The 14,264-nt window shown below is 42.2% G+C and overlaps 1 protein-coding gene across 1 annotated transcript in view; it reads left to right on the top strand.

Annotated features, from left to right (window-relative positions):
* MBOAT1 (membrane bound O-acyltransferase domain containing 1) overlaps positions 1-12,795 on the top strand; it is a 107,464-nt gene extending 94,669 nt beyond the window's left edge. Inside the window, exons 10-13 of the mRNA XM_049764974.1 lie at positions 513-577; positions 4,681-4,813; positions 7,878-8,029; positions 12,678-12,795. Coding sequence (XP_049620931.1) covers positions 513-577; positions 4,681-4,813; positions 7,878-8,029; positions 12,678-12,795 — 468 coding nt within the window. The remainder of the gene's footprint in view (positions 1-512; positions 578-4,680; positions 4,814-7,877; positions 8,030-12,677) is intronic.
* The last annotated feature ends 1,469 nt before the right edge of the window (positions 12,796-14,264 follow it).

Raw genomic sequence — 14,264 nt, 5'->3', positions numbered from 1 at the left:
GAGCGTCACTGGGTGTGGCCCAAAAACCAAAAACCAAAAAAAAAAAAAAAAAAGAAGATTATCAATACTGACTTGGTTTAGAAATGGCTACACAGTGAAAAGATGAAAATTAAGTGCAATCTGTGAGCACAAAGGGACTTTAGTCTTGTAATAAACCATTTCCCATGGAAAACCCCCTTTGAATGAGTTTTGGTTTAAATAATGTGTTTTTGTTTTATTTGAAACCAGTGTGAAAGGAAAATTCACATGTCCTTATTTCAGGTTTTCTAACATTTTAAAGTAAAATTTAAGAAAATAAATGGAAGATTGAATAAATCAAGTTTTAGGGGTAAAGTGAGTCTTACCAACTTAAGACCTTTTCCTGTATACAATGGAATCATTGGCCCACTGAGATCAGAGCTTTTGCTATTAAAACAGCTCAGAGGACCTGTTTCCAGGGAAATTCTGAGGACTTTCCATTTACTTGGGGGTATTTTTAAAGTTAATGATAGGTGTTGTTTCCTTCTCTCCAGACTGCCACGAGTTTCAAAATGTACTTAGAAAACTGGAATATTCAGACAGCAACTTGGCTAAAGCGGTAAGGAAACCAAAAATGACCTCATTTCTCCTGGCACAGGGTAAGTGAGGAGTGGGTTGAGTTGTTGAAGAGCGGTCCTTGAGCAATGCCCATGATGCCTGACACGTCTTTGCTGTATTAACTTCTTGGCCTGGCCAGTAATAAAGTAGACAGACTGGAGACAGACTCCACTTTTACAATGAAGTGCATTTATTTTATTTCATTTATTTAAAAATATTTTACTTTTGGAGGGGTTGTTGGGTCACATCTGGCAGTGCTCAGGGCCTTAGTCCTGACTTGTGCTTAGGAGTGACCCCTCGTGGTGATCAGGGGAGATACATAGTATTGGAGACTGAACCAGGGTCTGATGAAGTGGCCACATGCATGACAAGTGCATTACCTCCCCATATTGCTTCATTGGACATTAGACTGCATTTATGAATGTAGTACACATCACAGTAGCATGGCTGTCCCACCAACATTCATTTATACCCGATGTTAGTCCCAGGAAACCTTGGTTGTCCTTATTCCCATTTTATAGCTGAAAAAAAGTGAGGTCCAGAGAAAGTATGCAACTTGTTCACAGCTCATGAGTAATAAAGATGATCCCTGAAGTCGGTCTCCAGAGCCAGTCTTCCCTTGTCAGACATGTGGTCTGTCATTGTTGTTTGGCCAGCACAGAGTGGCCTGCTAGAATCAAATCATACAAGAAGGCTGGGTTCATGCCTGGAATGGAAAGCTCTATGCTGCCCTCATGCTTTTCCTTTTCAACCTGAAATTGTTGTTGCTATTTCTCTTGCTTATTGTTTCCTGGCACATTCTAAAATTAGAAAGGCCACTTATTATAGAACTAATCATGTGTGAGCCTTGAAGTAGCAAATGCCAGTGAATTTTACTATTATGTAGCTTCAGGGAGACTGTTAAAAATACTAAGTTGTAAGGGGACAGGATATATTACAGAGATTTGAGCACATGTCTTATATTTAAAGGACCCTTGTTTGATCTATGGCATCAAATGCTCCCCACCCACTCACCCCAACACCTGGATATGGCCTTAATGGGCCCAAACTCAGGCTCTACTATTCATCCATTTGGCCTGGTTGGCCAAGAAGTACCACAAGTGGCCACCAGACTCCCTGAACACCATTTGGGAGACCCCCTATCTTCTTCCCACCCACTCCCTAAATGAAAAAAAAACATACTAAACTAATGATGTTGTTTTGATGTGAATTATTTTCCATATTTCAAAGGATGGGGTGAAGGACCAGGAGATATAGGGTGCTTGTTTTGCATGTGATTTCTGGGTTCAATTTCTGGCACCACATGGCCCCCTGAGGATCATCACGTATGAACCCTGGTAATCTCTGGTACTGCAGGGTCTAAATGTATCACATTATTGATCTCTCCCATTGACCCATGGCCTAGCTGACTGAGAATTATTACACTACCTCTACCCTTCAAAAAAGGCTTAGGGGTGAAAGAAGTGATAACATACTATAATGCCTTCAAAGCAAGCTATGCCATGATGTCTGTAAATGGATCTAAATACACCTTTAATTTCACTTATTTCTTCTATTTTTGGAGCCACACCCAATAGTAATCATGGCTTACTTCTGTCTCTGTACTCAGGGATCAATCCTGATATGGGGTGCTGGGAAATTATTCCCAGTCATTTATTTTCCAGGCAAGTTTTTTTCCCTCTGTGCTATATCTTCAGCCCTAAACACAAATTAAAAATAAAATGTTCCTTAATAATATTGCTATTCACTATGCTGATCATTTTTTTTATTTTTTTAATAATATCTTACTTAAACACCATGATTCCAAACATGATTGTAGTTGGGTTTCAGTCATAAAAAGAACAACCCCCTTCACCAGCGCAACCTTCCCATCACTAATGCTCCCATCTCCTCCCTCCCCACCTCCTGCCTGTATACGAGACAGGCTTTCTATATCCGTCACTCACTGACATTGTTATGATAATTCTCAGCATAGTTATTTCTGTAACTGCACTAAACCCTCTTTGTGGTGAGCTTCATAACTTGAGCCTATCCTTCCGGCTCTCATCTCTGGGAAGGAAGGAAGGAAGGAAGGAAGGAAGGAAGGAAGGAAGGAAGGAAGGAAGGAAGGAAGGAAGGAAGGAAGGAAGGAAGGAAGGAAGGAAGGGAGGGAGGGGAAGGGAGGAAGGGAGGGAGGGGAAGGGAAGGAGGGAAGAAGGTGAAAGAAAAGAAAGGAGAAGCAAAGCAAGCCAAAAAACCCAAACAAACATACAAAATCCAGTTTTTAGAAAAAATTTATATCTACTAATGGAGCCAGGGCTAGGTAGGGTGGGGTGATAAGATGGGCAAACTGCGGCATGATGGAGAGAATCCAGCTCTTTTGTAGATACAAAGGGTGAAATCCAGCTCTATACCTTTGAGACTTGTGGCACATTATAAAGCAATGTACCAAATTAAAATTTTGTTTTAGAAGAGAAAGGATGAGTCCCAATACAAACTACCCCTTATTTTGAAGACAATTATTATAATACAGGGATCACAGTTTTCTATCCCCAAACATATTCTTGTTCTTCCTAACAAGGTATGGAATCATAGTCCTTACCTTGGGTTTAGGTCATTTTTTTCTGCCAGTCAGAAAGGTGTGGGATGGATGCTAACTATTTACATTTCTATTTGATGTTATATTTGAAGCCTCATTTAATAAACCCTATGCTGGTTTCCTTCCATTGGCAATGCACAGAACATATCTGGGAAAAGTCCCCATCATTCTAATCAACAACCAAGAAGTCAAAGCTATCCAGGGCATTTGCTACAAGTTTCCAGGTCCTGACATGATCAAGCTTGCTGATAAGTTTATGGTCTGAAATCTTGTGTCTACTGAAAGTTGAATCTCTTGTATTATCAACACATGATTTAGTGCCAGAATGATTCCCAAGAGACATCAAATGTTTTGTGGTGTGATGATTAGCAAGGAGTTGTGTTATGAAGGGAGTTTTGACTGAATGAAGATATTCATTTTGGGGGAGTCCTAAATAGTGCTCAGGAGGTCCATGGTCCTCACTGGTGATACTTGACCAACTAGACGGTCAGTTTAGTGCAAGGACTTGGGGCTTCTCTGATGCTTGGACTGAGCAGTGACAGGGAGACCCAGGACATGCCAGTGGTGCTGGGGCCTCTAGTGTTGCATCTGGTGATACTCAGAGGACCAGGTGATGCTAGGAATTGAGCCAGATAAGAAACATGCTAGGTATGTACCCTAACTACTATGTGTTGTGTATGTAAATATTTTGGGGGATTACTATGTTACTCACCCTAAACTGATTGGTGATTGTACCCTACCCTAGGGTGTGACCTGGCATTCTGCCCCCACCCTAGGGTAGTACCTGATTCTGCTTCCACCATTGGTTGGTATCTGATCCCACCATTGGGTGGTACCTGATTCTGGGGGATAAAAACAAGGGTCTGTGGAAGGCCGAGGCGTTTTGGCTGGAACTGAAGCTGAGTCTTTGGACTTCAGTCTTGTCCACCGAATAAAGCGAATATTTCCACGAGCCTGACTGTCTGCGAGCTGTTTATCCGCCATTTCACCTCAGAACCGTCGGCTAGACAGGGTGGCAGACGCGTGTTCCGAGCTGGAAGAGAAAGGCCTCATCCTCCATCCCACCATCAGTCAACCTCTTCAGGGGCTGACTTGCTACACTATGTTATCTCTCAGTGCTGAAATCAGTATCTGAAGGCCTTTGCCTATGCTCAAAAAGTTTATCCCCAACAGCACCCCTTTGTGGTATGCAGCCCTGGTAGCTCAGCCATGGTGATCTAAGTAGAAGACAGAGGCTCTCGCTGGGTCAAAGCAAGCCCTGGGATTTGTATTAGCTGCATTGAGATGGGCTCTAGGTAAGTTAGTTCTCTGGAGAGTATAAACTCTCATGACTCCCACAAGATTGAATTATGAATTGTCTTTTGGGAACATTCAGGAAAGTGAAGGGTCAGTTCCTTGAATGGAATGTGCCTTCTATCAGCAGGCAGGCAGGCACTCTACATGATTTCTGTGTGGTCTCTTCCAGAAAGAGTCTTGAAGTTTCTGGTGTGTTTGACTTGTGGCTCATTGTACCTTCCTCTTTACAGAGTATGCTATGAACGAGTTCCCTGGTACCCAACGGTGCTAACCTTCATCCTCTCTGCCTTGTGGCATGGGGTCTACCCTGGATACTATTTTACCTTCTTAACTGGAATCCTTGTCACACTAGCAGCCAGAACGGTAAGATTCCTTGGTTGGAATGTCTTTTTCTCTATATATTCTGGTTATTTTTAGGACAGTAAAGTTGGGGCCCATTGTGAAGGGTGTTTTAAAAAAATCAAATAATCAAAGTGTTTTCATTAGGGAAATACTTTAACAGGGAAGCTCATGATTAAAAAAAAAAGTGAACTATGTTGTTTCTAGATATTTCCAGAGAATATTTGGCAAAGGAATTTTAAAAGTAATATTTTAATACCATAATAGAAAAAAGTGATTTTTAATCATTAAAGGTTGTAAGCATACCCCCATCTACTAACTATAGAAGCTGATTATTAATCTTGGAACTTAGGCTTTCATTCTTTTTTTTTTTTTTTTTTTTTTTGGTTTCTCTTTCATTAGTTTAAGTCTGTAAGTCAGAAGCCCCTTCAGAGCCAGTAAAATTGCAGCTCTCAGAAACTGTCTTTTTTAGAGATTACTTGAACTGTCTTTTGTTAGAGATTACTACAACCTTCCAGTTCAGTTGGGTTGTGCAGAAATTTTTGAGGATTGTGTATTTGAGGATTTGGTTCTATTGGTTTTCTAGAGTTGCCTTCAATTGGTCTAAAACCATTCCTACTGCTTTTAGATTTGCTGATTGTAAAGCAAGGCAATAAAGCATAAATAATGATACTTATCCACAGAGAATGTAAGGAGTACAACCCACTTTCATTTGTTCTATCTTGGATTTAATTTTATTTTTTTTCTTAGTGATTCTAGCATTTCTTATTAAGGTACTAAGAATTTTGTTTGCATATTGCAAACCACAGTGTCTAAAAAGAATAAAAGGAAGAGAGACATTAGGGACATTGGTGGTGGGAAATGTGCATTAGTGAAGGATGTTGGATATTGTATGACTGACAATCAAAATAAAAAAAAAACATTGTAATTGTGAAAAAAACTGTATTAGGAACAAACTTGTAACCATGGCATTTAAGCACATTTTTTAAAAAAGAATATTTTTGTGTGATACAGGGATAAAACCCCTGGCCTCACCCACCCAAGGTATGCTGAGTCACATCCTGGGCTGAAAGAATTTCATGACATTTGTCAAATTGTGTTTAGAATGGGAAGTGAAGAGCTCCAGGCTAACTACTCACATGTTCTTTATTCTTCTATTCTGCAAATAAATCATACTACATTTAAATCCACATGAACATTGACTTCTTTTACAGCACTGATTCTGTAGAGAAACAGAGCTGGGACTGAAATCTCCAAGCTTCAAGTCCTACCTTGCATGCCCCAGGACCGGCATCCATCCAGTAGTTCATAGACTCACCTTAGAATGAAAGACACTGCTCTCTCTCTCTGTCTCTCTCTCTGTCTTTCTCTGTCTCTCTCTCTGTCTCTCTGCCTCTGTGTCTCTCTCTGTCTCTCTCTGTCTCTGTCTCTCTGTCTCTCTTTCTTTCTCTCTCTTCTCTCTCTCTCTCTCACACACACACACACCCTCCCTCCCTCCCTCCCTCCCTCCCTCCCTCCCTCCCTCCCTCCCTCCCTCCCAGAAATCCCAAAAGATTTAAGAGTTGGAAGTCAGGGGCTGGAGTGATAGCAAGGTGGTATGGTGTTTGCCTTGCATGCAGCTGACCCAGGACGAACCTGGGTTGGATCCCCGGCATCCAATATGCCCTCCCAAGCCAGGAGCGATTTCTGAGCTCATAGCCATGAATAACCCCTGAGTGTCACAGGGTGTAATCCCCATACAAACAAACAAACAACAACAACAACAACAAAAGAGTTGGGAGTTAGGAACCAGGATCAGAAACCAAATATGAGACCCAAAGCTGCTTCCTTTTCTAGTCACATGGTCACTCTTTGCCAGGAAGGATGCTGGAAGACAAATTTCTTTAGTTTTTTTTAACTTCTTCCAGGGAGCCTGAAAACACAAGTCAGTCAGGAAGTGAGAAGGAGTGGTTGATAAGACACATTTTCATCTCTTCCTGAGTGGCAGTTGAAATCGCATCATCATAGATTAGATGGGAAGTTACCTTGGGAAATACCCTGTTTCCCCGGATGCTTCATACACATTCTCTCTGGACCACTTTGCAACCACTCCACTCATTTGCCAACCTGGGCACTTACAAGGTAGTGATAGAAAGGGGTCCTTTGTTTTTCCAGGTAGCCCTTCAAAGCTCTGTCAGCTTGGGACTCACCTCCCACCCCATTGGCTCACCTATGGCTTCAGTGCTTTGCTTCTTGGATCTGAAATACATGTGTCTTGCTGGAAGCTAATCTAGTCACAGATGTCAAAATTCCCTCGAGTCATTCTTGGACACATTTGCCCTTTCTGTGTCAGAGAACTGCCTGCTTCTTCTGTAAAATGGGCATGATGAGCCTTTACAGACTAGGCCTGCGGGGGAACGTCACAAGATGGTATAAATTAAACATGTTAATATAGGCTCAGCATGTGGTAAGCACCTACAATAAGGCAGCTGCCTTCACTATTCTCTATGGCAGTATTTTAACACTGTGAGTCCAAGGAAATACATAGGAACGGCACAGAGATTTCTCTGCAAGGATGTACACTGCATAATTGCTTATCAGTACTGGGGGGGGGTGCTCGGATGTTTCTTTTCCGTAATTTAAAATGTATTGGAGATTAGTAGTTGCCAGCTTGGAACAAAAAAAAAAATAATGTGTGATTTGTTACTAAATGAAAAAGCAAGTTAAAATATATCAATGCCATTGAGAAGTCAAATGTGGCTCTGTACATTGAAGGGTAAAAAACAGATGCCAGTTTAAATAATGCTCTTCTCTATGACATTTAATGTTTTCCCTAGTTCTTTGAAGATTTTTCTACCCTAACCATGTGCTTGATGTCGCGTAAGAAAGTCATAATGGTGTTTTTAGTGGAAAACAGAACTCAAGCATCCAGGGATGGGACTCGGTAGTAGATTGGCATGCTAAGGTCTGATCACTGATATAAAGAAAGGAAAAGGAAAAATCCACATGGGTATTTTCTATGGCCGGTGTTCTTGAGAGCAAGCTGAGCTGTGCGCATAAAGCTTTTCTGCACTTTTCATTCCTGTCTCTTTTTTTCTTTGTCTTGCAGGTGAGGAATAACTACAGACATTACTTCCTTTCTTCCAAAGCCCTCAAGCTTGTGTATGACATGGTCACCTGGGCTGTCACTCAGCTGGCCGTCTCCTACACAGTCGCACCCTTTGTCATGCTGGCCGTGGAACCAACCATCAGTTTATACATGTATGTTTCCATTATTCTCATTCAACTCGTCTGTTTTCTGTAGAGTTAGTAAGATGAATCTATGAGTGCCAGTTTCTAAACAGACACTGCCCAAAAGCCTTATTGGAATGGGGTCAGAATAATCTAAGAAATGATTTTGATTCAGCTCTAGGTTCAGTGCTTTTAAGTCAAATTTCCCCCCTCTAGGTTATAGCAAAGCATGGGGGGGTTGCATACTCAGATTTGTTCATACAGTGTCAATCAGATCAGAGCAGTTGGGTTGCAGCAGATCTGACTAGCTTCAGGCTCTTGTGGATGGCAAGGAAGAGGAACATGCTGACTGCTAGATATTCTGGGAGCTGAAGCTCTTAACTTATGAATTGCTTGATAACAGCTGTGTGGGCTGCCTGATGGACTCAACAGCACTCCCATAATTTTTGCAGCAGTCCCCCTGTTCCATCAGCATCCAACTAACCCACAACAGCCTCCTTACACAGTGACCTGAGTTTATATGCACTACTGTAACCTTACATCTTAGCCATTTCTGTCCTCTGATGAATCCATTCCTATGTAAATGTGGGCTGGTGACTATCCAATCAGATAGTGTCAGCATATTAAACAAGGAATTATGAGTTGGCCAGTTTAGTGGCATATAAAGGAGGGACCAATCAGAGGTCTTGGATATTTTTGGAACCCTCCTTCCTCACATCCTGCTAATAGGCTGGTAAGGAGAGGAAGTTAAACAAACTCATCCACTAATTTTTCCAGCAAAGGGGTGTCAAAATAATGAGAAGAGAACTGTGATCTTCCAGAAAAAAATTTCTCAGTTTGGCCTGTCTGTGATAATATTGAAATTCAGCACATTTCTGGACTCTGTCTTTGGTGCAGCTTGAAGCTGCATCTCAACTGGACTCACTACATCAGTGCTCACCCTCAGGGCTGCTTCCTTGCCCACCCATCTCAGTTCCATTTCAGTCTCCCTGCAAAGCAACTTTATCTCAGCTAACTGAGTGCTCCTGCTGTCCCGACCATGGACTTGGGTGCCAGTTGTTTTGTTAATGCCCTGCTAACAAAAATCTCACAGATTGGGAACTGTCTGCTTCTAACATGGCCTCGCATAAGCCCTGTTATTTTAAGCGGAAGTAATTGCCAGATGAGGTAGATAGGTTTGTTTTGTCCAAGAATCACGTAGCAGAAATGACTGTATTCAACCATTTAATACCTACTGTGAATTGGGCACTGTGTTGGAAACTGTGGCTGGAATGTTGAGCAAAAATATAGACATCATTTCTTCTCCTGGGGAAGTGACAGTCTGAAGGAAGGGGCAGACAATTACTGACAAGCGTGGACACCCACCCCCACTCTGCTGGCACCTGGTAACTGGGACACAGGCATCTAATCAAATTCCCAGATGAGGCAGGCACCAAGGGAAGCTTTGGGCAAGAAGTGGATCTAAGCCAAGCCCTGGAGGTGATGCAGTGAGAATAAAAAGTGTGGGCGATCTGTGCTCTCTGGACTGAGCTACCAGCCAGGATAGCATTGAAAAGTTCCTTGGTGATAAGGTCTGGGAATATCCTATGTAGATAATAGAGCGCTGAGAAGAGAGAGTGGTCAGTTTAGTATTCCAGGATACTCTGCTTATCATTTGAGTAAATACAGGTTGAGAGAGGGTGAGTATTTTAACAAAAGCCACACAGCCTGCAAATGTGAAACTCAATTTTTAGACCCAAATTTCCTTGGATGGCTAGGTCTGTCATGTAGTTACTGGCTTGGAGCATGTATTCTAGCTTAAAGAGTTAGTGCATATATGTTGAATATGGGAAACCAGGGTGTGATGTTCTCCAAACACTGCTAATCATAGAATAAAAAGCAAAAGTATAGTTACTAAACACATCTTTTATTTGGGGGAGGGGGCTTATCCTACAATGCTCAAATATTACTCCTAACTTTATACTCCTGGTAGTGCTGGGGGGCCATAAAATATGCCAGGGATTGACTTCAGGTTGGAATGTGCAAGGCAAGCATGCTCCCCCTGTCCTATTTCCCCAGCCTTAGATATGTTATAAAGAGGACTTATTTTTGGAATGAATTAATTTCAGGGTTACTTTAGTGGGTTAAATAGATATAAAATTCTAAAGCTGAGGGGTTCTTTTTGTTTATTTTTATTTTTGGACCACTTCTAGTGGTGCTTAGAGGATACTCCTGGTTCTGTGCTCAGAAATTGCTTCTGGTAGGCTCAGGGGACCATATGGGATTCTGGGAATTGAACCCAGGTCCATTCTGGGTGGGCTACGTGCAAGGCAAACATCCTACCACTGTGCTTTCACTCTGGCCCCAAGCTTAGGAGGTCTAAGGAAAAGGACTAATTCAGAGCATCTTGAATAGATTTCCATTTCCTTTCAAAAAGAATTTAGAATATATAAAAAATACAAAATCTTCAGGGCCTAAGTGGTAGCATAGCAGCTAGGGCTTTTGCATTGTGCACAGCTGACCTAAATTCGATTCCTGGCATCCCATATGGTCCCTCCAGCATCACCAGGAGTAATTTCTAAGTGCAGAATATGGAGTAATGCTTGAGAACTGCCAGATGTGGCCCCAAAACAAACAAAATGAAACCTTTGTTTTGGATGAGATTGAGAGTTCTGTCAGCTTTCTCCATGTCAGATCACAGGCTAGAATTGCTTATTTGGATGCTGTACCCTTCGGATCAGTGGAAGTTTCTCCAGAATTGAGATCTGTCCATTCCTCAGACACCCACACATGTGGCTATCGAGTGTTCAGAGAGTGGCTGGAGAACTGAGTCTTCAATTCTATCTACTGTTAATTAATTTGCATGTTGACAAGCATATGTTGCCCATGACTATTATATATGTATCTCATCAAGCATGTTCAGACTCTTGCAAGAGAAGTTCTGAATCTGGAAAAGAAAATGGAGACTGAGCTATAGTAAAGGTGTGTCTGGCTGAATTCCAGATCTTTCCCTCACTGGGGCTCATTGTGACATTAGAACAAATGACAGTTGTAGGAAGCCACTTCCTCTTCATGTCCAAACTCTGTTCAATAAAAATATTTTGGGGCTTGGGGGCACACCCAACAGTGCTCAAGCCATTTTCTTGGTGATGCTAGAAGGATGCCAGGGATGGAAATAGAGGGAGTAGCAGTCAAGGCGTGTGTCTTAACTTCGGTACTTTCTCTCCTGCCTCTGCTCCACAATTAAATTTCAATCATACTGAAAAATTTATGTCTAGTCAGTTTTCAATCTGCAGTGACTTCAAATCTCAGCTTGAAACGTTCTCAGCTTGATTTTTCCTACCTCTTAGTCACAAATGAGCCTCAGTGAACACATCCTGGTATCTCAAGGACCTGGCTTTGGCAGCAGCATTTGACATACAAATGATTCAGGCAAAATGGAGAAAAGAAGCGTGCATTATTAGGTGCTCGACTTACCTGGGGTTGCATGTCCCAGTTCCCATCTGTGCAACCAGCGTGCTGTTCTGTGCAGCATTCCCCCTGGCTCTAACTTGGGGTGAGGACAATGAATGGGACCACTTATCTGTAACCCTTCAGCCCTCTGCTGGTGAAATTACTGGTGAAATCCTAACCTTGTGTTGCCTAAGCTCAAGAGAAGAGAAAGGACTCTGTTCTTTTTCAGGTCTCTTGAATGCTTTGCCCACCCTAAGCTGCATGTCTTAATAGTGACCGTGAGCCTACTTCTGTTTGAGCTCCTGATTCTCCCATACCCTTATCAGGGAGGCCTTCCTCTGGGGAAGGGCAGAGAGAGAAGTTAAGGGACTCATCTAACCCCAGTATACCTGACTTCACAATCACAGAATCAGGGGGAAGTTACATACCCCTGATATATATGGGGTGATACAGGAGAGGGGTTTTCCCCTTTGAAGACGATTTTTCCTGTAATCTTCTAAAAGCACTGGGGAAAATACAAGTTCCCCATTTTCAGGTAGTGATAGAAGGGTGAGAAAGGGCAGCCTCTCTGATGATTTGTATTGATGTGCCCTGGGTGTTCATCATATCCAGGTGTTTGAACATCACACTGTTGTGTTAAAGCCATCATCCCCCCAAAATCAACCCAAATACAAATAGCTTCTTATTCATTAGGATGAAAATTATATTCAGAATTCAGGATATAGTTTCTGAATTGGAGCCTTCTGTGTCCTGATATTTACAAAAAGTTGGAGCGCATGCGCACCTGGACTAAGGTCATGTGGGCATTGACAGACGCATGCGCACAGCGGCTGAAGCGCCTCCGTCCATTGTCCAGTGACACTGACAGGCGCATGCGCACAGTGACTAATGCCCATCCACTCTGAGTTTGCGTTTAGGAACCAGCCTAGAGAATATGAACTCAGTCCTGTGTGGGTTGAATGTTAGCAGACAGAGTTTGTGTCTGGGTTTCATTCTTTTGCTCGGCTTATTACTTCTCCCTAGGTCTGCCTGCATATGGGCTGTCTGGTTTGCTTTGCCTAATTTTGTGATTATCTGTGTGGGAGTTTTGGAAAGGTGGGGTGGGGAATTCGAAGGTACCGAGCTCATACCTGACCATTCTATCCCCAAGATCAGCTTTGACCTACTGGGTAAAATTCTACTACCTCTGTGTGATGCTACCCATTACTCTTGTTTGAACTATAATTATGTGTGTCTTTATCTTTAGGTCTGTGTACTTTTATGTGCACATCATAAGTCTCCTGATAATACTGTTTCTGCCAAGCAAGTCACAAGCTCATGCGCAAAGGGAGCCTCAGAACTCCTTCCAAAGGAAAATGGATTGATACCTTCAAGGAAAGGCAAACACATAAAACTACAAATCATTGGAAATCCAAGACTCCGGGGTCTTCCAATGATTCAGAGGCAATGTTTACAGTATCTTTGTTTGTTCGTTTTTAATGTGCAGGGAATATTTTTATAGACCGTTTTGTACCATTCCCCCTGGCCACGGCCAAGTAATAATTTCAAGGATTTTCCAGGTGGCGAGGTAGAGTCAGGAGAATGTACTAGAACTGTGGACTGGCTACTCTAGGCTAATGGACACTTATTCTACAGGGCAGGATTTCCAGCCATGAAATTGAGACGGAAATCAGAAAGAGAGGCTGGGATGACCCATTTTCTAGAACATTCCCTGAGAGGGCTGTTCCCTGTGAAGCCCTTATGACTCCTGACTTTATTTTGCACTTAATACACCAGGAGACAGAAGGAGAGGGAACATCAAGAGAAATTGTCAAGGTACCAAAAATGATGAGCCAAGAATGCTTGAACAAACTGAAAGTCAGGCCGATCCTGCAAAGGATGAACTCACCCAACCCCTGCCCTCCAGGATGTTCCTTCCCAACTGAGCCAAGAATGGAAATCCAAGAGTTTCACTCGGGCTACCAGGAGTCTGCTCAGGATTGCTGTTTTTCAAGACATTTTTTTACCTTCCCCAACCTTAGCCCTGAGCAAATGCCCAAATGTTCCCACCACCAAAGGCAAAGGAATGTCTTGTAAGGAAATGAAAGAATGAAATGTAAAGAGATGATGAATTTGATAAGCATCAGCAGCAGATACTGTTCTTGCTGTTAAATAGCCATGATCTTTATTACTGTGGCTCCCTCTTCTGGATTCATAGCTGGTTAAGTCTAACTTGGTGGTCATTGAATCATTGAATCATTGAGTTATTGAATTGCTCGAAAGTAGAAATGCAAAGGATGGTATTCACTCTTTGTTATGAATGTGCTACCCATACAAAGATTAGGATGTTTTTTTCTTTCTCCTACTACTGAGTTGCCTAGGACTCTTATGCATTAGCATTCAGCTCTAGAAGAAGAACTTTAACAATAAAGCCATTAGCTAATAACATTCTTCTGAATTGCCATAATATGTATTTAATGCTGAGGAGGGCATCTGACTGCAGTCTGGCAGGTTCCATGTAGAAGGGAATATGGGCTTGCTTATAGGCATGGCCTCTCATGTTCATCATAAAATACATGCTGCCAGGCATGCCTGCTCTCCATCATATCCTTGGAAGGAGAAGATTAACTAAAGTGGCAAAGAATGAGTTTACTGTTGAATGATTGCTATGTTTCTAGAACAAGTTTTGGACAGAGAAAGGTTTGTGTCAGCAGTCTGGATGGTCTGAGGCAGGTAGCTGGCCCACTCGTCTGTCTATACTTAGCAGAAATATAGAGCATGATATAATTCATCAACTGTGTTCAAGGTGTCTGCTGTGCCAGGCACTTGGTGGGTGTTGCTTTAATTTCTGGAA

This window comes from Suncus etruscus, chromosome 18 (genome assembly GCF_024139225.1).
Source record: "Suncus etruscus isolate mSunEtr1 chromosome 18, mSunEtr1.pri.cur, whole genome shotgun sequence".
NCBI classification, from domain to species: domain Eukaryota; kingdom Metazoa; phylum Chordata; class Mammalia; order Eulipotyphla; family Soricidae; genus Suncus; species Suncus etruscus.
The sequence above is the reverse complement of the archived record's forward strand: the minus strand, read 5'-3'. Positions and strand labels throughout refer to the sequence as shown.